General features: G+C 42.5%; 1 protein-coding gene across 4 annotated transcripts in view; it reads left to right on the top strand.

The window, feature by feature from the left end:
- Positions 1-22,092, top strand: part of Col14a1 (collagen type XIV alpha 1 chain) — a 232,495-nt gene extending 210,403 nt beyond the window's left edge. For 3 of the 4 annotated variants that reach the window (XM_021183602.3, XM_029469983.2, XM_085831724.1), the window contains exons 46-48: positions 17,472-17,549; positions 19,462-19,617; positions 21,219-22,092. In XM_021183602.3, the coding sequence (XP_021039261.1) occupies positions 17,472-17,549; positions 19,462-19,617; positions 21,219-21,298 (314 nt within the window). In that variant the 3' untranslated portion in view covers positions 21,299-22,092. Of the gene's footprint in view, positions 1-17,471; positions 17,550-19,461; positions 19,618-20,422; positions 20,981-21,218 lie in introns of those variants that run through there. The other variant, XM_029469984.2, reaches the window with a different exon arrangement.
- The last annotated feature ends 4,636 nt before the right edge of the window (positions 22,093-26,728 follow it).

The following is a 26,728-nucleotide window of genomic DNA, read 5'->3' as shown; positions in this document are numbered from 1 at the left end:
CAGGGGCCTTGAGATGTGTAGAAGTAAAGGGTTTCAGGATTTAGAGAAGGATGTGAGTGTGGACTTTGATAAGAAAGAGTGTTGGTAAATATGGAGCAAATACTTTGTGCTCGTTGGCCAGCACATTGTTTATTAAAAATAAAAATCCCATGAGATCAGGATTAGCTCCGTTATTTTTGTGACGTTGAAGGTCAAATCCAGGACCTTCCATATGCCGGAAAGATGTTTAACCACTGAGTATCATTCCAGTGCTGAATTAGCATACGTGTATGCGTGGTGTGTGTGTGTGTGTGTGTGTGTGTGTACATGCATGTTTTGGGGGTGCACACACATGTATATAGGTAAAAGTGGAGGTCAGACAACAATGGCCACTGTTACTCAGGTATTATCCATCCTGCCTTTATGAGACATCTTACCCTCCTTGCTAAGTAAGCTAAGGTGGCTGATCAGAACTCCAGGGATCTCTTGCTTTTGCCTCTGGTACTGGGATTACAAGTGCATGACACTGCTTACTCCTCCTTTGTCTTCTTCTGTTTCCTTTCTTGTTCTTATTCTTCCTTTTCCTCCTCCTTCAACTCCTTCTCTCCCTCCTCCTCCTTCAACTCCTTCTCCTCTCTCTTTCTTTTGTTTTTCTTCTTCTATGAGTTCTGAGAATCCAACTCAGATACTTGCATTTGCAAAGCAAACACTCTACTGGCTGAGCTATCATGCTAGCCTGTTTTGTTTTGAGCCTGTGCTGGCTTTGAACTTGCTATGTAGCTGGGGTTAGTTGTGAACTCTTGATCCTCCTAAGTGCTGAGATTACAGATGTGCATCACTATACCCATATACCCAACAAAACTCTATTTTAGGTGATGAAACTGCAGCAAATAGGTAATATTAACTGTTCAAAGTCACTGAGCAGAACAACCGGGTCTATATTTCACTGAAAGGATTTTTTCCTAGAGGCACGTACACATTGTACTTCCACATAAACACCAGTGATTGATCAGGGAATACCCTCAAACAAACACAAGTGAAAGGACATGGCATTGTTCAGATGCCATATGTAAATGACAGTCCATCTGAGAGACCAAGAAATGGCATGGAGGCAGGGATGGCTGCTGCATACTAAGATAACATATGTTTGTAACACAGGTGATACGCTGTTCAAAAATAGACCCAGATCTGATACTGGGGAGGTTTCTTGTGTTCACTATTCCTGTGATTTAAAAGTTAGCTGTGAGAGCTACAGATAAATTTGACAGATGGTGTTTGATATCAATGACAGCATCCCAGTAACTCTCAGCCAAGATTGTCACAATGGAAAGGATCATTGAGAAAACTCTTAATGTCCGTGTATCCTGCTTTAGTTCTGGAAAAAAATAACCTTCATGGGCCAGACCAGCTTGAGTAGAGAGGGTGTGTAAATGAGTTTTGTTAAGATTTGCTGCTTGGCAGTTGAATATAATAAGTCTTCCTGTGATCATTTTTATTACCATTGACAGTCAGTTGTATGGCACATGTTATTTATTTCCATTGCTATTAAGAATCAACCAAAATACATTTTGCTCTCTTCTCCCCACTTTGCATTTTTTGAGAGGTGAATACAGATACGTTTCCCTCTTCTCATGCAATGAGATGTAGTGTAACTTGGACTCCCTTTAGAACAAGTCCTCTCTCTGCAAGTCTGATGGTATTGTCCTAATGCACTGTCTCTTTAAGGTGTTTGGCATTGGATTTTCTTTCTATTTTCTTTTTCTTTTAATTTTTCTTTCTCCAGTGGATGGGTGTTCAGTTAAAAGCACTGAGCCCACAGTGATGTCTAAAGTGGAAGATGTGACATCAACAAGGCTTGTAAGCAAGCAGAGGCTGAGCTAGGCTGGGAAACCATCTCAGGATGGCTTCTGCACAGGGCATCTGGTGTCCAGGGTGGCCATGGGGGCTCATCTCCTCAACAGGGGACTCTCCATGGCAGTGGGTCATCACTTTCCCCAGAGCTGGTGGTGAACAACAGAAAACAGAGAGTTCGCATTGCCTTTCTGGGCTAAGTCTCCGAAATTCAAGCTTTTAATTTTGCCATCCTCTGTCTGTCAGAACCAGTGGTGGTAGTCAGAAAGTGCAGTTCATGTGGAAGTACAGGGAAGTACGTTCAGTCAGTTAAGTCCATTTTGGAGGGAGACAAAATCATGAGTCATCATTTAACTTATCACCCTCCTAGATCAAACCCACCCATGGGTAGCATGACTTCCTTCCTACTGCCCCCTTCCCTTTATTCTCCTTCCCCAGAAGATACAACTTCTCAGGCACTGAGAAATGAAGGGGATAAGAAAGGTCACTCCACTATGCCAACTTTTACCCTTCATTCGTGTGGTTTTCTCTCTTATATCCTTCTATAGCACTTAATTACAGATGTAGCTTTTTAGAATATACAGGTTTATAAGCTCCTCAAGGAAGTATAAGACAGGATAGAGAGAAAAACATTTCTTTAGGCATCGCCATCTTTCATAACACTGTTTCTGAGATGCATCACAATCAAGTCAAAACCATCCTCTAAACACATGAAGGTTTTTTTTTTTTTAAAAAGGCCGTTGTCAAATTGAAATCAGATCCAATTATGTCTTTCCAACCATAACAAAAGCAGTAAAGCAGTATAAATAAAGGCCTCTTTTTGCCATGAAAGCCAATATACTTATTTTTTTTTTACTTAAAAAAATTAAAAATCTTACCATGTAGACAGCAGTTCCAAACATATATTTAATAAATCAACGGACTGCTTCCTCCCTCATGAGTGTGTGACATGCACCATTAGCACGCAGGTGGAACAGACTCTCTTGCATTGGATTTTAGTGATTTCACTTTTGTTAATTCTAGCTCTCGGAGGAGACTCTGTTCTTGTCAAGGAACGTGTGCTCTGTTTCCCCAGGCCGCCTGAAATTCAATAGTTCTTTCATAAATCTTAGATGACGCATGGTGCTGATTGTTTGTTGGCTAGCTTCATGGCTGCTATTGCTCAATCACTCTAGCATCATGGTCAAATTGGAAGCCCAGGCTGTTGTGTGTATAGTGTGTTTGTGGTGGAGACGGCATGGTAGTGAACCATTCCTACAGGTGAATGAAGTGAGCATCACGTCTCAAGTTGACGTTGTTTTTAAGGAGATTTTATTACACCAGGTACTAACAGTTGGGTATCCCACAGGAGGAAGGGAAGGAAAGAAGGAGGAACAGAGGCAGAGAGGAAGGAATTCCTTTTAATTAAACCATACCTTTCCATTTTCTAGATTTTTTTTTCAGGGCTTGAACACAATAAATAAGTGCTCAGGAAACATAACAAACCCTACTTTGGATGATAAAACTAAAGTCGTTTAGCTCTGATAAACTCTTTTTGTGTGGGCTTTTGGATGTGGTATCTCAAAAAGTAAATATATTCATGATGAAATTAGTGTATTCCAAATGCACATTTTAAAAGTGAGTTAAAACATATATAGAAAAGGCACATGCATTAGCCTTTCCAGTTTCCTTTTTAAAAAGATTTAATATTGGCATTAGACGCCTAGGTAAATATAGCAAAGTAGCTCCATTTTTTTGAAGTTCTTTGGAAAATTGGGAAAACACAATGAGCTTTCTTATACACAAAATGTGTTCATTCAAAAAGAAGTCCTGTTGATTTTTAACACATTTTTATTTTAAAAATTTGTAGACTTATCCCAGTTCTCTGATATAATTCTTTTCAATCCCAGGGGTAGATTTGTTCAAAATTTGGCTCAATTTCCCCATTAACTACAAATAACATGAGTTCTTGATAATTTGTGCTGTAGATGATGTCATGTTGTTTAAGGAGGGATGTTGATGTTTTGGAGAGGAAAGTGACAGAGTAGCCTTTGCTCTGACACTCTTAAGCACCTGTGGGGTCACAATGTGAGTGCAAACCCTCATAGCAAAAAGCTGGGATTTCTGGTGCCTGACCTGACCTGTGTTCCTTTGTGCCATCCATGTACCTAGCTATGACCAGGTAACCTACAGCTTGACTGGCGACTGTATCTTTGTATTTTTTTCCATTTCTCCTCTTTCTTTTGCTGCACCTCCCCTCACACCCTCATACCCTCTTTTTTATTTTTAAACTGTCCCTGCACTTCAAAGGCTTGATAGTGACTTTTTGCTCTTGACAATTTATAGGTCGCATCTCTACATAGTTTTCCCCTCCCTTGGGAAGAGCTAGGTTTATTATTAATGTACTATTGATAGACATAAGACACAACAGACCCCTGCCCCAACAAGGAAGTTGAAAAAATATGAACAAAAAGAGTCTATGCTAGATATGCTGGCGAGTCAGAAATCCTGTGACCTGCCATTTCTGCTTTGGTACCCAGAAGAGAATGTGAGACTTTGTGAGACTTGCACAGCTTCCGAGAGTCCAGGGTCATTTTGGGAGGAGTCCTTGGGGTACTGCTTTGTAGAACCCAATGGGTATGGTGTACCTTTCCCAATCTTTCCTTGGGACATTAAAGCTCTAGGCCAGACTCAGAGCTTCTGACAACTGGAGACGGAAAAGTCTGTTCCCTTGACTCCAGTTCAGATGCGTAGGCCTCGGACAACTGCTTAAGCTCCGCCTTACCCCTTCCATATAGGAACCAAAGCCTATTGTCTCTTTTGGTCATTGTCAGTGAGTCAGCCAAGGCCTCCAGAGTTTCCTCGTTAGCGCGGGCGTCTGTCTTGAATGCTGTATTAGCGCCCTGAGCTGTTCAAGGGTGAACCCAGCTTTGCTACCAGTGGAAGACAGACTCCGATTGTCTCCATCTCAGTCTCTTCTATCATGGCTGAGGCTCACTTGAGTTCCCTTCTTCAGTTTTGTCTATGTAGCTTTTTAAGACCTCCTAATATCCGTCTTACCTTTGAACTTAATCCTGTCTCTGTTAAATTCATTTTCCCAGCAAGGTCTAGAGTGGTTTGTATTTTCTTGGCAGGGTCCTAAGTTATAAACAGCCAGATGCTAACATGAAAAAAGGCAAGAGGGAGAACTCTTTAGGAAGGTTCATTTACATCTAAAACAACTCCGTAGTTTCTATCCTTGGTCACTCTCCCACAAAGTATAGAGCCCCATATGATCTTAAGTCATCCTCTGAACCAAACACATGGAAATAGGAGAGCCCCGAAAGATGCATTGTGCTGAGTGTTCAATGCATCTTTGAACACTCAGCACAATGCACCAAGAAAGTCACTCTGCCTTTTTGTAAGTGGTACCAAGTACCCTGTGCCTTTCAGACACTAGAACCCACACCACAAGAAGGACAGACTACACGAGGATCTCATTGCCGGCATCTCCCTGGCAACAGACAAATAGAACACAGCTAAAGCCTTGCTTCACAGTCGCTGGCTTCTTAGTATAATGACATTGAAAGCATTCCCCTGACCTTGCATATCTGCCCAGGCAGAAATCCCAGGAATTTCTCCAAGTGTCTCAACTCAGGAAGAAGTGAATCTGCTCCTTAGAGTCGCATGAGATTCCTGCCTGGAGTGCTTGGGGGTAGCCAAGGGCACTGAATGGAATAAAATATTCCAAGTTGAAGGCCAATGGGCCAAAGAAAATAGGAAACAGACAACAAAGGGCCAGACATAGGACATGTAGTCAGTGAAAGTAAGATAAATTCTTTCAAGTTCAACCCAAATCCTACTCAGAGCAGAAGGCAAGTGGGCAACAGGACACTTGGTAATAAACTCACAGCTGACTGCTGAGTTGAGGGTAGAGGGACCATGCAGACCATTCGGCGGGCAGCTGGGAAAGCACAACCCTAATAAGAACCAACAAGCCCCAGGTCCAGCATCAGGGGTAGAGGATGCATTTGGCAGTGCATAGAAGTGCACATCCCAGCATGCTTCAATCGAAACCATGATTCTGTTGTCCTCCTTAAGCCAGGAAACTTGGCCTCAGTTTTACAGCTCTCTTTCGGGGCTAGTAGTAGAATCAGCCCCATTAGTGCTTGTGAAGACTAAAAATGAGCTTGATAGGTGAACCACCTGGCATTTCTATCTAGTGAAGTAGTGTTTAAGAATACCTTATACACTATCAGCCATATTTTTTTTCTTATCAATGCCTACAGTGGAATTGGCATTCACCAATTGTAGTTTGACAATCTTTTACAAAATATTTTATAATATATATTAATCGCCAACATGCACAACCAATTTACGCTTACCCCTGACTAGCTTACAGATGAATGATACTCAGACTATAGTTATTTTATTTGGCTTCGACAATTCCTGGGGATAACCCCTAATCTACTTTTCTAACTGCTATCCTGGCTACCTCTCCAGTGGTGTACCCCAAATACTTGCTAGCTACCTGCTACCTGCTCATGGTCCATCTCCCCTCATGGTGGCTTCCTCCCCTCTCCTCATACTTCCCCCTTCTCCTGGTCTCTTCTTACCCCTCTCTCTTCACCCACCCCACACCAGGTAACTCAAACCCCACCTATTTCTAATCCCTCAAGTAATTGGCTGTAACCAATTCTATTTAACCAATAGTTGGAAATCAAGGAACAAGGTTTGCACAACAAAATCTTGTACACATGAGAATTTACTTGTAGGCCCAGACCTTCCGGTACAGAATTTAGCATTACAATGCACAGCAGCAGGCCAAACATCAACAATTAATATCAAAGAATTAATTTTATTTTTTGACGCAGTGTCTCTCATACAGCTCAGGCTGCGTCAAACTCACTGTGTCACCGAGGTTGACCTTGAACTTATGATCCTCTTATCTATAACTCCAAGTGCTAGGATTACAGACACACAGGGAACTAGAATGGTGAAAATCAGTTTTGAGCTGGGAGATTAGAGTTGAAGCATCAGCCTCAACTTGGCCGTTCATCCCTCAGTGATGGCGGGGGTTTAGTTACAAGTATCGGAGTGTTGATTTAGGCAGGCCCTCATTTAGCTGCTGTCCATAAATCCTGGGCCACCTTTTCACTGTGAGCCTCTCACTTGCTCTGATACAAAAGAGCTAAATAAGGTTTGGTGACAGCAGTCAGAAGGCTCTTAGTGTGGGGGCAAGATGGACACAAAAGGAAGCAATTCGATGGGGTCAGAGATAGAAAAGACTGTAGGGAAGCCGTGAGAGTAGAAAATTCATCATTTGTCCATTAGTTCACTCAACAAACCTTTTTGACTTATGTGTCATGTGGAAGACACAGAGGGCTGGGATGTAGTCACAATAAGATGGATAACCCTTGACCTCTTGGACCCATTGTGGCTCTGCTTGTTACAATTAGAACGAAGGGTTCAGTTGAGACTTCAAGATGAGGCATTGCTAGGCACTTGGGGCATTTTGGGAGGGAATTTACCCTGTACGAAGGAAAGCCAACTTCTTCCTAGAAAGGACACTGGCATTGAGCTTGCGGGGCCCCATCTCATTGTTAAGTGGTCTCACTTTCAGCCTTGGAAAAAATAAAACCTAAAACCTTTGTTATGGACTGTAACTGTTGTGCTCTGTAAAGAATATCTTTGTGTCCACACTAGGGACTCAACCTTGTCATGAGCAGCTGCAGACTCATGTTTTAGGACTCTTGATTCTCTTGCCTTTTATCCAGGTCTACCAGGCTTGCAAAGGCATCTCTTGGTCTAACTTTGGCCCTTTAATTTCAATTCTTATTAACTCATTAATGGGGAGATGGAGGCAGGGAGGGGGCTGGGTACAGTTTAGTTCAAGTGTGATAAGGATGACTAATCTCCATTATGTGAATCATATGTGTACACAGACAAATATTAACACACTAGTCTAAACCTAGAGGAGTGTGGAGTTTACAAAAACTTCAAGGACAATAAAACCCAAATTTCCCTACCAATATAGCTTTGTATCTTTACAACTTTTGTTTTTCTGAGGCATTTCCATGGGGGTGGATATTTTCGTGAGGTTCTCAAAGGGAGATCACAATTGGTACTTGCATTTTAGATAGCACCAAATGATACTTACTTTTCTCTCTAGATTTCCAAAACCAAAGCAGCCAGATTTACCAGTTTGTATCTCCTTTGCCTTTTTCTTTCTGATGAGTAAGTCAGGAAAGTGGGGTTGCTGTTGCTCAGGATTCTTTCCTGGAGGTCCCTTCCAGCTAATTTCTTTTGCTAAGAGCGAGTCAAGATGCTCCTGCAGCTTAAGGCCATAAGGGGTCTGAGTCACTGGGTAGATGCTAGTGCGGAGCAGCTTAGGGTTAGTCATCATGGTTTCTTCTGTTTAATTCCTTCGCTATCAGAGGCTCCCCACACAGGTAGCCATGGGACTCTGACAGAAGAAGAGGGGATGTCTCTAAACATGGAGATTCATTTTAGGCCCCAAGCCCTGAGAAGTAGGAACCTTCACCAGCTAAGATGAACTAACTCCAGATAGCTTCTAAACTAATATGCAGCATGCTGTCTACAGGGGGTTTCGATCTGTAGTTTCTGCAGAGGCTCATGGTTTCAGTGCTTGCCTGACAATTGTTATTTGTAAAGTAGACTTTAGGTGGTGGCTAGGGATTTGGGGGTTATATCTAACCCTGGTTCCAGCCAGATCACTTTGCTTTGTGGTTTACCACAGCGTGAGTAGGGTCTGCCACATGCTTCTGCCACCATGAATTCTGCCATGCCTTTCCAGTGAGAAGGACCAAAGCTCCTTAACCTGTGAGCCCTGAAAAACCTTGTCTCCTTTAATGTGCCTCTGTTTGGTACTTTGGTCACTGTGACACAAAAGTAACACACTTACAAAGGGTGATTTTCTGTCTGGCAGCTTGGTTAGCAACTGGGCATGAGCCGAAGCCTATTGGAGTTAGTTGTGTGTCTTCAAAAGTCAAGGAGACGATAGTTATCTTTCAGAAATCTTTACGTCCCTGTGAGCTTCTCAAAGGGAGATCACAATTGGATATGTGCATATTGGGCATGCGTTGGATGGTGGTTGGTGTCCAGGGCAGTGACAGGAGTGCTGTCCTTTATTGGGATCACTTAGCACCGCCAAGGCCATGTGCAGTAGGAATGGGTGCTGTGAAGTGCTATAGTAGTTGGCTCATTAGATGATTGCTACTCAGAAAGGAGAGATTTTTTTTATGTCAGCGATACCATGGTATTTGGACCCCAGGAGATAATTACTAGGATTGCAGAATATAGCCAAACTGCATAGCCAATCATTATACATGCATTATTTAAAAGCTGTTCACCACTAGCTGCTTTCCTCCTTAGTCATTATTTCCAGAACAAGGACTATACCAACCCTTTCCTTTTTTACAACTTAGAAGCTAAGATGTTAAAACACTATTTCCAGCTGTCAGAATTCTTGATTATTACTTCAAATTTGTCTATAGTGAATATGTATTACACTTACGCTAAGGAAAGACTATTGTAACTTGAACTTGTAAATCTTTTTTTTTTAATTAGGTATTTTCTTCATTTACATTTCCAATGCTATCCGAAAAGTCCCCCATACCCTCCCTCCCCACTCCCCTACCCACTCACTCCCACTTCTTGGCCCTGGTATTCCCCTGTACTGAGGCATATAAAGTTTGCAAGACTAATGGGCCCCTCTTTCCAATGATGGCCGACTAGGCCATCTTCTGATACATATGCAGCTAGAGACACGAGCTCGGGTGGGGGATACTGGTTAGTTGATATTGTTGTTCCACCTATAGGGTTGCAGACCCCTTTAGCTCCTTGGGTACTTTCTCTAGCTCCTCCATTGGAGGCCCTGTGATCCATCCAATAGCTGACTGTGACCTTCTAGAGACTGCCATACCCGGGGATCCATCCCATAATCAGCCTCCAAATGCTGACACCATTGCATAACATACACTAGCAAGATTTTGCTGAAAGGACCCTGATATAGCTGTCTCTTGTGAGGCTATGCTGGGGCCTAGCAAACACAGAACTTGTAAATCTTTTAAGATACTACTACCTATCACATTTACTATTCTAGTTGACTGACACTTCTCTCCAGTCTCAGTCCGTTAGATGCTACTTAAAGAGAGCATTGTTAAAGAGAGATGCTGCTTTGCACCCCAATCTTCCCAAGCATGGTTGCACCTGAACACTGTGTAGCGGAGACACTGTTATGTGAGCTGTGGAACCTACTACTAATACAATACTAGCCTGTCTTGGATTGAGGCCAGTACATCTAAAGGGGCTATCACCCATCCAGCGGTCTTGCTGTAGAATATGATTGGATAAGGATGTGTCAGAGTATATTGACTGTGATGATATTTTAACTGTTTGAGTTGTGTGGTTTATTAAAGATACTGAAAATCAAGACAGGGATGGTAGTATACCCCAGCATTCAGGAGGCAGAGGCAAGCAGATCTCTGTGAGTTCGTGGCCAACCTCATCTATAGAGTAAGTTCTAGGCCAGTCAGGACTACATAGTGAGAAGCTGTCTCAAAAAAAAAATTACTGTAAATTATTTGGAATGAGAGGTCTGCCCAGTGGAAAAGAAACTCAAATAGGTTCAGACTTTTATGGGATTGAATCAGCCAAATCAAACACAGGCTTTCCTGAGGCTTCCAACTTCTTAGTGGAAAGTCATGCACGTCAGATCTTTGTTGTTTAATTATAATTCATGCCTTTCGCAGTTATATTATGGGGTGGAGCCAAAGGAAAATGTTAGACACGTCCACTTGTGATTCTTTTTTTTTTTTTTTTTTATATTTTTATTACATATTTTCCTCAATTACATTTCCAATACTATCCCAAAAGTCCCCCATAGCGCCCCCCACTTCCCTACCCACCCATTCCCATTCTTTTGGCCCTGGCATTCCCCTATATTGGGGCATATAAAGTTTGCAAGTCCAATGGGCCTCTCTTTCCATTGATGGCTGACTAGGCCATCTTTCGATACAAAGAATGCAGCTAGAGACAAGAGCTCCGGGGTTCTGGTTAGTACATCATGTTGTTCCAACAATAGGGTTGCAGATCCCTTTAGCTCCTTGGGTACTTACTCTAGCTTCTCCATTGGGAGCCCTGTGATACATCCAATAGCTGACTGTGAACATCCACTCCTGTGTTTGCTAGGCCCCAGCATCGTCTCACAAGAGACAGCTATATTTGGGTCCTTTCAGCAAAATCTTGCTAGTGTATGCAATGGTGTCAGCGTTTAGAAGTTGATTATGGGATGGATCCCTGGATACGGCAGTCTCTAAATGGTCCATCCTTTCATCACCGCTACGAACTTTGTCTCTGTAACTCCTTCCCTGGGTGTTTTGTTCCCAATTCTGAGAAGGTGCACAGTGTCCACACTTTGGTCTTCATTCTTCTTGAGTTTCATGCGTTTAGCAAATTGTATCTTAAATCTTGGGTATCCTAAGTTTTGGGCTAATATCCACTTATCAGTGAATACATATTGTGTGAGTTCTTTTGTGATTGTGTTACTTCACTCAAGATGATGCCCTCCAGGTCCATCCATTTGGCTAGGAATTTCATAAATTCATTCTTTTTAATAGCTGAGTAGTACTCCATTGTGTAAATGTACCATAATTTCTGTATCCATTCCTCTGTTGAGGGACATCTGGGTTCTTTCCAGCTTCTGGCTATTATAAATAGGGCTGCTATGAACATAGTGGAACATGTGTCCTTTTTACCGGTTGGGACATCTTCTGGATATATGCCCAGGAGAGGTATTGCTGGATCCTCCGGTAGTACTATGTCCAATTTTCTGAGGAACCGCCAGACTGATTTCCAGAGTGGTTGTACAAGCTTGCAATCCCACCAACAATGGAGGAGTGTTCCTCTTTCTCCACATCCTCGCCAGCAACTGCTGTCACCTGAATTTTTGATCTTAGCCATTCTGACTGGTGTGAGGTGGAATCTCAGGGTTGTTTTGATTTGCATTTCCCTGATGATTAAGGATGTTGAACATTTTTTCAGGTGTTTCTCTGCCATTCGGTATTCCTCAGGCGAGAATTCTTTGTTCAGTTCTAAGCCCCATTTTTTAATGGGGTTATTTGACTTTCTGGAGTCCACCTTCTTGAGTTCTTTATATATATTGGATATTAGTCCCTTATCTGATTTAGGATAGGTGAAGATCCTTTCCCAATCTGTGGGTGGTTTTTTTGTCTTATTGATGGTGTCTTTAGCCTTGCAGAAGCTTTGTAGTTTCATGAGGTCCCACTTGTCAATTCTCGATCTTACAGCACAAGCCATTACTGTTCTATTCAGGAATTTTTCCCCTGTGCCCATATCTTCAAGGCTTTTCCCCACTTTCTCCTCTATAAGTTTCAGTGTCTCTGGTTTTATGTGAAGTTCCTTGATCCACTTAGACTTGATCTTAGTACAAGGAGATAGGAATGGATCGATTCGCATTCTTCTACATGTTAACAACCAGTTGTGCCAGCACCATTTGTTGAAAATGCTGTCTTTCTTCCACTGGATGTTTTTAGCTCCCTTGTCGAAGATCAAGTGACCGTAGGTGTGTGGGTTCATTTCTGGGTCTTCAATTCTATTCCATTGGTCTATTTGTCTGTCACTATACCAGTACCATGCAGTTTTTATCACAATTGCTCTGTAGTAGAGCTTTAGGTCCGGCATGGTGATTCCACCAGAGGTTCTTTTATCCTTGAGAAGAGTTTTTGCTATCCTAGGTTTTTTGTTATTCCAGATGAATTTGCAGATTGCACTTTCTAATTCGTGGAAGAATTCATTTGGAATTTTGATGGGGATTGCATTGAATCTGTAGATTGCTTTTGGCAAGATAGCCATTTTTACAATGTTGATCCTGCCAATCCATGAGCATGGGAGATCTTTCCATCTTCTGAGATCTTCTAGAATTTCTTTCTTCAGAGACTTGAAGTTTTTATTATACAGATCTTTCACTTCCTTAGTTAGAGTCACGCCAAGATATTTTATATTATTTGTGACTATTGAGAAGGGTGTTGTTTCCCTAATTTCTTTCTCAGCCTGTTTATTCTTTGTGTAGAGAAAGGCCATTGATTTGTTTGAGTTAATTTTATATCCAGCTACTTCACCGAAGCTGTTTATCAGGCTTAGGAGTTCTCTGGTGGAATTTTTAGGGTCACTTATATATACTATCATATCATCTGCAAAGAGTGATATTTTGACTTCATCTTTTCCAATTTGTATCCCTTTGATCTCCTTTTGTTGTCGAATTGCTCTGGCTAGGACTTCAAGTACAATGTTGAATAGGTATGGAGAAAGTGGACAGCCTTGTCTAGTCCCTGATTTTAGAGGGATTGCTTCAAGCTTCTCACCATTTACTTTGATGTTGGCTACTGGTTTGCTGTAGATTGCTTTTATCATGTTTAGGTATGGGCCTTGAATTCCTGATCTTTCCAAGACTTTTATCATGAATGGGTGTTGGATCTTGTCAAATGCTTTTTCCGCATCTAACGAGATGACCATGTGGTTTTTGTCTTTGAGTTTGTTTATATACTGGATTACGTTGATGGATTTCCGTATATTGAACCATCCCTGCATCCCTGGGATGAAACCTACTTGGTCAGGATGGATGATTGTTTTGATGTGTTCTTGGATTCGGTTAGCAAGAATTTTATTGAGGATTTTTGCATCAATATTCATAAGGGATATTGGTCTGAAGTTTTCTATCTTTGTTGGGTCTTTTTGTGGTTTAGGTATCAGAGTAATTGTGGCTTCATAGAATGAGTTGGGTAGAGTACCTTCTGTTTCTATTTTGTGGAATAGTTTGTGAAGAACTGGGATTAGATCTTCTTTGAAGGTCTGATAGAACTCTGCACTAAACCCATCTGGTCCTGGGCTTTTTTTGGTTGGGAGACTATTAATGACTGCTTCTATTTCTTTGGGGGATATAGGGCTGTTTAGATCATTAACCTGATCTTGATTCAACTTTGGTACCTGGTATCTGTCTAGGAACTTCTCCATTTCATCCAGGTTCTCCAGTTTTGTTGAGTATAGCCTTTGGTAGAAGGATCTGATGGTGTTTTGGATGTCTTCAGGATCTGTTGTTATGTCTCCTTTTTCATTTCTGATTTTGTTAATTAGGATGCTTTCCCTGTGCCCTCTAGTGAGTCTGGCTAAGGGTTTATCTATCTTGTTGATTTTCTCAAAGAACCAGCTCCTTGATTGGTTGATTCTTTGAATAGTTTTTCTTGTTTCCACTTGGTTGATTTCACCCCTGAGTTTGATTATTTCCTGCCGTCTACTCCTCTTGGGTGAATTTGCTTCCTTTTGTTCTAGTGCTTTTAGGTGTGTTGTCAAGCTGCTAATGTGTGCTCTCTCCAGTTTCCTTTTGGAGGCACTCAGAGCTATGAGTTTTCCTCTTAGAAATGCTTTCATTGCGTCCCATAAGTTTGGGTATGTTGTGGCTTCATTTTCATTGAACTCTAAAAAGTCCTTAATTTCTTTCTTTATTCCTTCCTTGACCAAGGTATCATTGAGAAGAGTGTTGTTCAGTTTCCACGTGAAGGTTGGCTTTCTATTATTTATTTTGTTATTGAAGATCAGCCTTAGTCCATGGTGATCTGATAGGATGCATGGGACAATTTCAATGTTTTTGTATCTGTTGAGTCCTGTTTTGTGCCCAATTACGTGGTCAATTTTGGAGAAGGTACCATGAGGTGCTGAGAAGAAGGTGTATCCTTTTGTTTTAGGGTAAAATGTTCTGTAGATATCTGCCAGATCCATTTGATCCATAACTTCTGTTAGTTTCACTGTGTCCCTGTTTAGTTTCTGTTTCCATGATCTGTCCATTGGTGAAAGTGGTGTGTTGAAGTCTCCCACTATTATTGTATGAGGTGCAATGTGTGCTTTGAGATTTACTAAAGTTTCTTTAATGAATGAGGCTGCCTTTGTATTTGGAGCATAGATATTCAGGATTGATAGTTCCTCTTGGAGGATTTTACCTTTGATGAGTATGAAGTGCCCCTCCCTGTCTTTTTTGATGACTTTGGGTTGGAAGTCAATCTTATCTGATATTAGAATGGCTACTCCAGCTTGTTTCTTCAGACCATTTGCTTGGAAAATTGTTTTCCAGCCTTTCATTCTGAGGTAGTGTCTATCTTTTTCTCTGAGATGAGTTTCTTGTAAGCAGCAAAATGTTGGGTCTTGTTTGTGTAGCCAGTTTGTTAGTCTATGTCTTTTTATCGGGGAGTTGAGTCCATTGATATTAAGAGATATTAAGGAAAAGTAATTGTTGTTTCCTGTTATTTTTGTTGTTAAAGTTGGCATTTTGTTCTTGTGGCTGTCTTCTTTTAGGTTTGTTGAGGGATTACCTTCTTGTTGTTTCTAGGGCGTGGTTCCTGTCCTTGTATTGGTTTTTTTCTGTTATTATCCTTTGAAGGGCTGGATTCGTGGAGAGATAATGTGTGAATTTGGCTTTGTCGTGGAATACTTTGGTTTCTCCATCTATGTTAATTGAGAGTTTGGCTGGGTATAGTAGCTTGGGCTGGAATTTGTGTTCTTTTAGTGTCTGTATAACATCTGTCCAGGATCTTCTAGCTTTCAAAGTCTCTGGTGAAAAATCTGGTGTAATTCTGATAGGCTTGCCTTTATATGTTACTTGGCCTTTTTCTCTTACTGTTTTTAGTATTCTATCTTTATTTAGTGCATTTGTTGTTCTGATTATTATGTGTCGGGAGGTATTTCTTTTCTGGTCCAGCCTATTTGGAGTTCTGTAGGCTTCTTGTATGTTCATGGGCCTCTCTTTCTTTAGATTTGGGAAGTTTTCTTCTATAATTTTGTTGAAGATGTTTGCTGGTCCTTTGAGTTGAAAATCTTCATTCTCATCCACTCCTATTATCCGTAGGTTTGGTCTTCTCATTGTGTCCTGTATTTCCTGGATGTTTTGAGTTAGGATCTTTTTGCATTTTCCATTTTCCTTGATTGTTGTGCCCATGTTCTCTATGGAATCTTCTGCACCTGAGATTCTCTCTTCCATCTCTTGTATTCTGTTGCTGATGCTTGCATCTATGGTTCCAGATTTCTTTCCTAGGGTTTCTATCTCCAGTGTTGCCTCATTTTGGGTTTTCTTTATTGTGTCTACTTCCCTTTTTAGGTCTAGTATGGTTTTGTTCATTTCCATCATCTGATTGGATGTGTTTTCCTGTTTCTCTTTAAGGACTTCTACCAGTTTGGTTGTGTTTTCCTGTTTTTCTTTAAGGACTTGTAACTCTTTAGCCATGTTCTCCTGTAGTTCTTTAAAGTCCTTCTTGATGTCCTCTACCATCATCATGAGATATGCTTTTAAATCCAGGTCTAGTTTTTCAGGTGTGTTGGGGTGCCCTGGACTGGGCGAAGTGGGAGTGCTGGGTCCTGATGATGGTGAGTGGTCTTGGTTTCTGTTAGTAAGATTCTTACCTTTACCTCTCGCCATCTGGTAATCTCTGGAGTTGTTATAGTTGTCTCTGTTCAGAGGTTGTTCTTCTGGGGATTCTGAGTATCCTCTGTCAGCAGACCTGTACAGACTAAGTTCGGCGGAGTCCCGGAGCCAAGATGGCGCTCCCTGCAGGGCAGGTCACTGTTCTCCGGCTGGGAGGGTGTCGGATGTCTGCGGCCCCAAAAGGGTGCTGCCTCAGCGGTTCTGTGGCTCCCGCCTGTCCCAGAAGCTGTCTGCCTCTGTGGTCCTCACTCTGACCTGTACAGACTAAGTTCGGCGGAGTCCCGGAGCCAAGATGGCGCTCCCTGCAGGGCAGGTCACTGTCCTCCGACTGGGAGGGTGCCGGATGTCTGCGGCCCCAAAAGGGTGCTGCCTCAGCAGCTCTGTGGCTCCCGCCTGTCCCAGAAGCCGTCTGCCCCCGTGGTCCCCACTCTGACCTGTAGAGACTAAGCTCGGCGGAGTCCCGGAGCCAAGATGGCACTCTCTGCAGGGCAGGTCTCTGTCCTCCGGCTGGGAGGGTGCCGGAAGTCTGCGGCCCCAAAAGGGTGCTGCCTCAGCGGCTCTGTGGCTCCTGCCTGTCCCAGAAGCCGTCTGCCCCCGTGGTCCCCACTCTGACCTGTAGAGACTAAGCTCGGCGGAGTCCCGGAGCCAAGATGGCGTTCCCTGCAGGGCAGGTCACTGTCCTCTGACTGGGAGGGTGCCGGATGTCTGCGGCCCCAAAAGGGTGCTGCCTCAGCGGCTCTGTGGCTCCCGCCTGTCCCAGAAGCTGTCTGCCTCTGTGGTCCTCACTCTAACCTGTAGACTAAGTTCGGCGGAGTCCCGGAGCCAAGATGGCACTCTCTGCAGGGCAGGTCTCTGTCCTCCGGCTGGGCCACTTGTGATTCTTATTGTACTACTTGTGGATTGCCAACTGCGTACACTGAGAGGTCTGCTGTGCTCAATGGCGGGCCTGTTGCTGGCAGGCCGAAGCAATTCAGTAGGAAGGAGGGGGAAATGTGACCCCCTGTAATGTGATTTTGTATAAGCTTACCATGTCAGAGTTTAACCTGAAATCTTATGATACCTGTCACCTTAAACTGTCTCCGTCATCTTCACCAGAAAAGTACCTTTGTAAAATATAAATTCTAAGATTTAATTCTGAAGGCAACTTTTGTCTGCCTCCCCCTTTCTGAAACAGGTCTAACTGGTGTCAAAGGAGAGAAAGGAAATCCAGGCATTGGAACTCAAGGCCCAAGAGGTCCCCCTGGGCCAGCAGGTAAATCTTTCTACCTAACAGAAATTATAAGGCATAAATCTTTATGATCACTTTAAAGGTCCAAAAAATAGTCACACTCCATCCTTATGTCAGCTGGAATAACTATATTTCTCATGTATTTTATTGCAAGGCCAGTGCACTGGTTACAGTCCACCCATTATGCCACCTTCAAAGGTTACAGCACATTTGTTTTGTTTTGCTTGAATGCATGAAGTGATAGATTTCAAGTGCTCGGTGGCCCCCAAGGAAATGTTACTTTACATTTGCATATGTGCTTGTGTCTGAGATGAACACTCCCCCAAGTTTAACCACATGATGTCGATCATGAGTTACCCTCCAAGAAGAAGGTGTGGAAGGCCCATCAATCTCAACTTCTTAAATATGGTGATGCCTTATATCCAGTTATAGTCCCCTTGGCTGGAACTAGTCACACAGCCTCAGCTGACCTGGAAGGGAGGCATGAAATCGAGAGAAACCCAAGGGAATTTGGAGAACATTGGTAGTTCCTGCTGTGGTTGTCTTGCCAAATGAGCTTTGTGGAAGTTTTGAGTCTTGAGTACAATATCATGTTTTTCAAATTATCTCCAGATGAGCCGAGTTGTCACTGGAAACATGGGCTTGTGTCCTATTGTATTTACAATCCCCCTCTTAGCTTATTGAGTCAAAAGCTTAGAGACTTTTCTTTCCAACTCGACAGTGGTTTTGGAATACATCTCTAAGCCATAGTCCCAAGGCAACAGGTCCATCTTGATTGTAAGTCCTCCTAGCAGTTGTGTGAGGAACTGGTATCATGGGTGGTTGGTGAGAACTGCCCGACTGAAATTGAATGGACCTGGAGACTTCACATTACTCAAACAGCAAGGGCCACTTGTATCTATATCTCATTTCAGTGCTACTTGAGTGGGATTTAATTTTTTTATGGTTGGAGTATTTCATATACACACATAATTTGTTTTGATCAAATTCATCTCCATTCCCTCTCGGATTTTTGCTTATCTACTCCCCCTAAAAACCACTTTTCCCTTCTAATTTCAATTTTTAAAAAAAGCTGCCAGATCCACTTAGTGCTTCCTATATGTGCTCAGATGCAGTAGCCTCTCAAGAGCCACTTTCCTGAACAAACAAACAAACTGATGTCTGCTCTCACCACAGCCATCAGCTGCCAATACCTCCTCACTAAGGGGCGGGGCTTGAGTGAATTTTTATCCAGTTGAAGAACACCTTTTAATCTAAGGAAAACCAGGCCTAAAATTCAGCAGGCATGCAAAACAAAAACACTAAGCCAACAAATCTTGAATTCAAAAACAATTTTTTAATCGCCCCTTATTTCCATTCATAGTTCTTAATTGATGTAAGATGGCCTAAGGAAATTTAGACTAATGTGCTGGGTCCAATTTTAAACTACATCCCCATTTGTCTCTTCCAGGATCATGTTTTTAGACCTTAACTAATTCAATTAGCTGAAATCATAAGCCGGTACTAATTTACCCAACAATTTTAGCTTTCCGAGGTTGTGATTTGAGTGTATTCATGGGTGTGCACATGTGTGCTGGCCCTCAGATTGGATTCATGAGGAGCCATGTTGGAAAACAGAGCTCCATTGAGAAAATGAGAGTTTTGAGAATGGCCTCTTCCGTCTCCCTCAATGCTCAAGGGGGCATAGAGAAGAATACATTTTGCTCCTAATTCTGGAGCTGATTACAGGCATTGTCTTTGAGGAGAACATGTGATTCTGGTATGATCTGTTGCCCAGGGACTCTAGGGAAAAGAATGCAGTGAATAGAACAGCTGAATCCCCTAATAGTTGAGGCATACGAGGTTGCTTCTTTTAAAGTTAATTTACTTCATGGTGGTCTCAAAACTCACTCTATTGCTGTAAATGACAAACTCTTTGCCCTTGGTTGCTTCCCAGGACCTTCAGGGGAAAGTCGTCCTGGCAGTCCTGGTCCACCTGGCTCTCCTGGACCAAGGGGTCCCCCGGGCCACCTGGGAGTACCTGGACCTCAGGGTCCTTCTGGCCAGCCTGGGTATTGTGACCCCTCTTCATGCTCTGCTTATGGCGTTGGAGGTAAGTGCCAGTCTCTTGGGGGTTTTGCCCAGTTATACAATGGTTAATACTAACCTGTGTGTGTGTGGGGTGGTGGTGGTGGTGGTGGTGGTGGTGGAAATTAAACGGAGGGCAGCAGAACCTGGGCTCCACACTCCCTTACATCATCTTTAGAGTGCAAATTACTGCAGTCTACTCATATCCCTTAGGAGAGACTTAAATAACACCGCAGCCATTTTTTTCTTTGCTTCCAAATGTTGATTTCTGGACTGAGGATCTAGCATAGTGGTAGAGCATTTGCCAAATGGTGACCCATAAAGACTTGGCCTCCTAATGGGTCACTTGTCACATATGGTTGAACATTTAGATATTTTCCATGCTGTTTCTGTTATGGTGTGCCCATGACATCCTGTGAAATTTCACTCTCTGTTTAAGTTCTCCCCCATAATAAGCGAGGTCCCCAAAATTCTTTTAGATGACATCTGCCCACCATGTGACAAGAAAGGTCTTAAGATCAAAGTTGCCAGCTGTTTTTGCTTCATCACTAAGTGATAGGCTGAGATTTTGAAAGCTGAAGCATCTCCCACACATGGCAGCAGTCTGCCTGCTCACCCTGGGGCCTTTCTGAATCATCGCGAGAGAGGTTCAGAGACCCGCTGTAGGTCTGTGAGGAGATTAGTCAGCAAATGCACGTTTTTCCTTTTTAAGAGAAATTTAACCTTAGTTGCCAGAGAAATTGGTCCAAGTTTTGTTGATGTGTTTTTTTTTTTTTTTCTGTTCATCTTTTCCTTCCCTGTCCTCTCAAATCTGTCCCCTGTCCCTTAAGATCTCATCCCGTACAATGATTACCAGCACTGAAGTGCTAATCCTGCCTTTGGTTGCATTGGCCTGGGGATTTGGCTATGGATACACAAGTGGTTCACCACCACTACTAAGCTCCTGCCCCTGACAGTGGTCCCCTCTTTCCTCTCTCACCTGCTTCTCCATCTCAGACTTTCAAGTCCCCTGCCTACCCCGCTCCAGACACGCTGGAGTGATAACATTGTAACAAAGTATAACAAAGTGCAACAAAGTAACATAAATCAACCATAGTAGAACCAGACTTCCGGTCAATCTGAATGGAGGTCTGGGACTCTGCACCAAGACTTTATCCCAAAGGCCACTTTACTGAGGCTCTATCCTGTTCCACACAATAGGATGAGTATCTTCCTCCTGGCTCTTTTGCTCCACCTCCCTCTCTTGGCACCCCCCTCTTTCCACTTTCCCCTGGTGATGGACTTATAACACGAGACTGGGTTTTTAATTTTATATTTTCTTCTACGATTCTACTGTATTTCAGGGTTTCTTTTGTAAATAAAAAACATCCGGTATTTAAGCAATTGGCCATGGTTCCAGTTTTCTAACTCCATTGTTTAGTTTGTCTTTCTCTTCCTCCTTTTACTAACTATAAAGCCTCCTGGGGAAGCGGCTTAGCAGGCTCGGCAGTGAGGGCTTTCTCCTCACACATTGCACCTCTCTGCTTTATTGACCAAATCTGTGTCCCTAAGGACCCAGATAGGGGAGATTATCCATTTATGGTTCCTGGGCCCCATCAGTACCCCACCCACACTTTTCCTCTTTAGTGTCCCATCCTGATCAGCCTGAGTTCACACCGGTCCAGGACGAGCAGGAGGCCATGGATCTGTGGAGTGCGGGCATCTGATGACCTCAGGAGACATTTGAAGAGCAGGGGCAGGCCCTCTTCTGGAGCTTCACTTACCAAATGCTGTCACATGGTTTGTCCTCTACTTTGCAGAGGGAGGCAGGGCTGATGGTATGGGGTATATTTCCTCTGTGGATAACGTCAATATTACCGTTTTTTAAAAATTGTGTTTTTAAAGCACCCCTTTCTGTGACACTGTTTTAACTGTGCACCAATTAATTTGGTCTTCTTCCAAAGAAGAGTGCAGAGAAGGATAAACCCTGGAGTGTCTTCTCTGTTACATCATTTCAAGTTGTAAAATTAGTAAGAGAAGCGTGGTTATATCAGAGGGAATTTGGGGCCCTATCAGCAGAAGAGCGAATTTCAGAGATTCCCAGTTTATACCACTGTCCCTGTACCCATGGCAGTGACCTTGCTGGTAATTGAATAACACCATCACTGAGGAAACTACCTCCTACTTGTTTAACCTGATCTGTGTAACTCATAGATTACTCAGTCACTGGTTTCACGGGTGTTCAGAAATAAGAGCTAGAATATAGCCTTTCTCAATCCTGTAATTAAAAACAAAACCATAGAGTCTGTTTTCCAGTAGTCTTGACTCGTATAAAATAATGACTTCCTCCCAGTTCTGATGCAGAAGAGACCCATCTTTTGGCAGATCATTTGTCCAGGAGTGTGTTTCAGGGCTTGCCTCTCCTCGACTTACAGGGATTGCTTTGTAAATGCAGATATGTTTTTGAAGACTTGTTTTTATCCTTTTTTTTTTTATAAGCAAATAAAAACTTAAAACACCATGTGTGGATTCTTTTAACTTCTGAAACTTCTGAACATCACCGTCAGCCGTTGTGGTCTTGGTTGACTGTCAATCTCAAAAGGAACAGCTGTGGTCCTATAGCTAAACATTTATTCTACCTCTCCCTCCTTTATCCCTTTGTCCTCAGTGGTTGAGACAGTGGTTAGCCACAGAACGCCCGCCTCTGTGTAGAAGACATTCCTGTCTGTACTAAGACATCCCTGAAGACCTCTAAAGCAGTGCTTCTCAGGCTTCCAACGCTGCCACCCTTTAATACACCTCCTCTTGTTGTGGGGATCCCCAGCCATATCAGTATTTTCTTTATAACTGCAATTTTGCTACTGTATGAGTCACAATTTAATACCCTTGTTTGCAGATGGTCTTAGGTGACTCCTGTGAAAGGGCCATTGGACCCACAAAGGGGCCACAGCTCACATGTTAAGAACCTCTGCTCTAGATGGTAAAGAGGAAGTTAAATTGAATCTCAGAGACTCTAGACCTTAAACTAGAACTTCTTTTGTTTTTATTCCAAAGGAAAACTCTTAAGTATTAAAAAAAATAGTTGAGTTCTATTAGTTTATTATATACTAGACCATTTGTTCTCACCTAACTCATCTAAAGCACATCTCAGTAGTCATTGCTGAATGTCCAAACCGAGAAACCTGAAAGAGGATCACTATGGAGCACTGTATCTGTCACCTTCTCAGCCTCTTAAGTTGACAGAGATCTCCTAGGGAACCCTAGGTCTGACTAGGGTCCCCTGTTCCGTTCTATTTGCTGGTTGGAACTAGGAAAGAATGAAAGCCATATCTTTCTGTGAGCCCCATCTCCTCAGTTGCTAACAACCATTTTAAGAAAGTTGGGTGGCTTCATTTACAGCCTAACTTAGGTTCTGTCTGGGTCAGGAGAAGACTCAGAAGAAGCAGTATATCTGTTGAGTCACATTTTTTCCCCCTCCACCCTTCTGCAGATCTCATTACTGCCTTTGGTTTCTGTTACTAGAGAGAGGAAATCTTGCTAACAAAGGATCCAACCGGCATCATGTATGTGGGTGCCTTGGATGACCCAGGCAAATAAGTAGCTTTCTGGTGTAATGACGGAAGCCAGAGAGCATGTAGCCTGCAAACCTTTATGTCCCAGCTGAAATTTACCATAGAAAAACAGGGCCAGCAAGGAATAGGAATTGCTCAATAACGCAAGGAATATCCACATAGTTGAACCTAGAATCCCCTGGGAGAACTCCTCCAATTTAAGCAGCTGGAAAGGTGATACATTACTCTATAACAGTCTTCTGTCCGGTTCCTCTGTCTGGGACATTTAATGATGACGATCAAGATGAATAGTCTGTGTGTTTTTGATGAGTTAGGTAAGAACAAATGGTCTAATACTGTGTTACTTCAAAGACTTTCAGTTTTTACAAAAGATGAAGCCATTAGAGACTCTAATCTCTTCACAGCAGTCTTGGCTTGCACACACACACAAATAACCTGGCTTTGATTTGGTGACTTGAATATGTTTACTTAAGCAACAGCAAAGTCTCATTTGCTTAGCGTGTGTCATCACTTGGACCCTGCATCTCGGCTTTTTATTGAGTGACATGTTCAGAATAAAAGATGTACTTCAGATTCTGGATGTGTGTGTTTATAGTACACAGCCTGTAATACCAGCGGACTCTCAGGAGCACGTTTTACTGGCTCATTTATCTTGGCAGGAATGTACTTCTCTCTTTATAGGTGTACGCCATTTTCTGAAAGTAGCAGGCCGTCCTATCATGAGGAAAAACTTTCCTCCTCAGACTCTCCATCACATTTGTTAGGATCTCTGTTTCTTTCAAGAACTCCAGGATGACCTTTCCTTTCTTCTTTGACTTTTCTTTCTGGAGTCATCTTTCCATACCTCTAACATTGCTGATTTAAGTCTGAGGCTGAAAACAAAAACAAAAGAGATGTGAACTATGGAGAGAGACACAGAATGTATGAGGAGAGCAGTAAATGAATTCAGACTTATGAGAAGTGATGTGGAGACAGAAAAAGCACTGGGATAGGAGTGAGGAGGGGGTGGGGTGGGGACGACTGCAAATGCTTCTAATTGGGTGCACATAGAATGCCTCTGACCAATCAGTGGAGAGATGGAGATAAGCAGTATGCTGGAGGAGAGTAGAAGACCCTGAGTTCAGTGCACTCTTTCAGGAGTTGCTTGTCATGTGAGAGGAGTCTTCTTGATAAGAGAGGGAATGGAAGAGGGAACAAGATAAGCCCGGAGACCAATGGAAGCACTTAATGACTTAGATTTTAAATCTAACTTCACAGGACTAAATGAAGACATTATAAAAAGAGGAAACTCCATAGTCTAGTGTATTTTAAGTTTATATAGGGCAAATAAAGGCCTACCACAAGAAAGTTGTATGCATTGTGAAGTTGGGCTAGGCACAAAAAAAATTGCAACTGAACACACAGAGTGACAGTTCAAATCTAGGCGTTCTGCAGAGATAGATGTTCTTAGCCTACTAAAGTGTTTGGTGTGGCTGATGAATTTTAATGGCAAAGGAGAGCCGAATGGGGGCTTGGACTGATGAACGATTCTTTCTTGCTCTCTCACTCAGGGCATCTGCCTGGTGTATCTGGATCTAGAATTGTGTTCTGCTTCAATATTAGATATTTCTAGTCTCAACATGCACATCTGTGGTTGTTGTGGCAGTAGAAAATGACATTTAGACTCCTCTCTGAGCTTGTGTCAGAAGCCACACACACTGTTTCTATTCATGTGTCACAGACTTAAGACAATTAGGTGACTTTTGTTTCTTTCAATGATGGGGAGAAGTGCAACTATCTGCCCACAAAGCAGAAGAGACCCAGGTTGGTTGGCAAGGTGCGCTAAAAGCTGCCACTTCAGCTGTCACTCATCTCAACCTTATGGAGACACAAAAGCCAGTTCACAAGCATCTTGATTTTCCCAATGAAGATGCAGAAGTGCAGAAAAACTAGCTAACTTACCTCAAGACCTACAGATAGAATTTAAGTCCAGGCATTCTGGCAGAAGATATGATGTCCTTCTAACTTGTAGAGGCTACTTGTGGATATGTGGATTGGTAATTCTTAAAATGGTAAAAATAAATAAATAAATAAATAAATAAAATAGTGGAAATGGAAGTCAGTAATATGAAGATTCCAAGACACTGGTGAGTTGGCAAGAATTCTCTTTCAGCTGTCCTGAGTTGAGAATTCATGTATGCCCACCCCCTACTACCTCAAACACACACACACACACACACACACCACATATAGTTGAGAAGTACAGGCAGCGAGTAGACAACCAGTTGAGACTTACCAATTTGAAATCATCCCACGGGGAAGAATGGATTGGAGGAGATCGGAGCAAGCGAGAAAACAACACTTAAACTGTTGTAGTGGCCACTGACAGACAGTGGAGGACCATCTACACTGTTGGAGTCGGTGGCTCACTAATGAACATGCATAAAGATGAAGAAAGTCATCCCAGGATAGCCCAGTACTGGCATGAACAACAGAGTGAATGAGATAACTGTGTACCCGAGGATTAAAGATCTGAAGCAGAGAGATTGGACAGTTCATGTTAGGAGATACAGCTGACTTGTCCTAATATCTGATCTTATACAATGTAATCTTTATCACATCTCAGACTGTCTGTCAGCTGAAAATGTCTCCATCAGTATTTGTGAGATACTTCTCAGAGGCATCTCATTCTGGAGCTGCAATTGTTCAGTCTTCTAGCAGGAAAAATGTCCTTCAGACATGAAGCAGAAAACATAGGAGACAAGAAATATGAAAGATCAGCTTCTGTAGCAGCTTGCAAATTCAAGTTTATTAGACATTTCAGGATGTGAGGGAAATATTTAAATCTTAAATTTATTCATTGGTGTGTACCCGTGTTTATCTTATCATGCATGTAAATTCCAGTCATCGCATTTTACGGATCATCTGCCATGCAGTCAGCCATGCTGGTGTGCTGGTGAATAAGAGAACTTGGACCAGATTATGCTAAAATGCTCACGTTACCTAGGGGCAACACAAATTCTGCCAGTGAAGAGTTCTTAAACTGACTGATTGGAACTAGCATTTTGGAGCAGTTTGGGGGTTTTATAGGATAGACTGGGATGAAGAGGAACATTCAGTGAGGAACCCCCATGTGAGCTTAGACTCTGGGCACACTGCTGAAGGTTGATTTCCATATGTCAGAATAAGCATTCCCATCATAGAGAGTGTCAGAATACAGAAAGTAAGGCACACATTTGAACCTGCACCGAAACAAGAAGAGACAAAGCGGGGACTTTTAATTTTGACTCATTCATTTCTATAGATTTCTACGAGCCCTTCTCTCTAGAGACTATGTTGCATCTTACATTTCAGTGATGAGAGAGTTTACACCACCAGTACAGTGGTGGGGCCATAAGAGGAGATGGCTGTTCTGTGGACAGTCTAAAAAGGATTATGGGTAAAATGTGATGTCTGATGGGATGTGTGTGGTAGACACTCAGAAGGCAAGCATGGCCTCAGGATGTCAAGACGGAGAATCTGGGTGAATGGTGATTTCAGAGAGAGAGAGACAGACAGAAATGTGAGGAAGGAGAGGAATCTGTTTAAACACAATGACATCCCCTA

This window comes from Mus caroli, unplaced genomic scaffold, assembly GCF_978045245.1.
Source record: "Mus caroli unplaced genomic scaffold, Mus_caroli_1 scaffold_16, whole genome shotgun sequence".
NCBI classification, from domain to species: Eukaryota; Metazoa; Chordata; class Mammalia; order Rodentia; family Muridae; genus Mus; species Mus caroli.
This window is presented reverse-complemented; position numbering and strand designations above follow the sequence as displayed.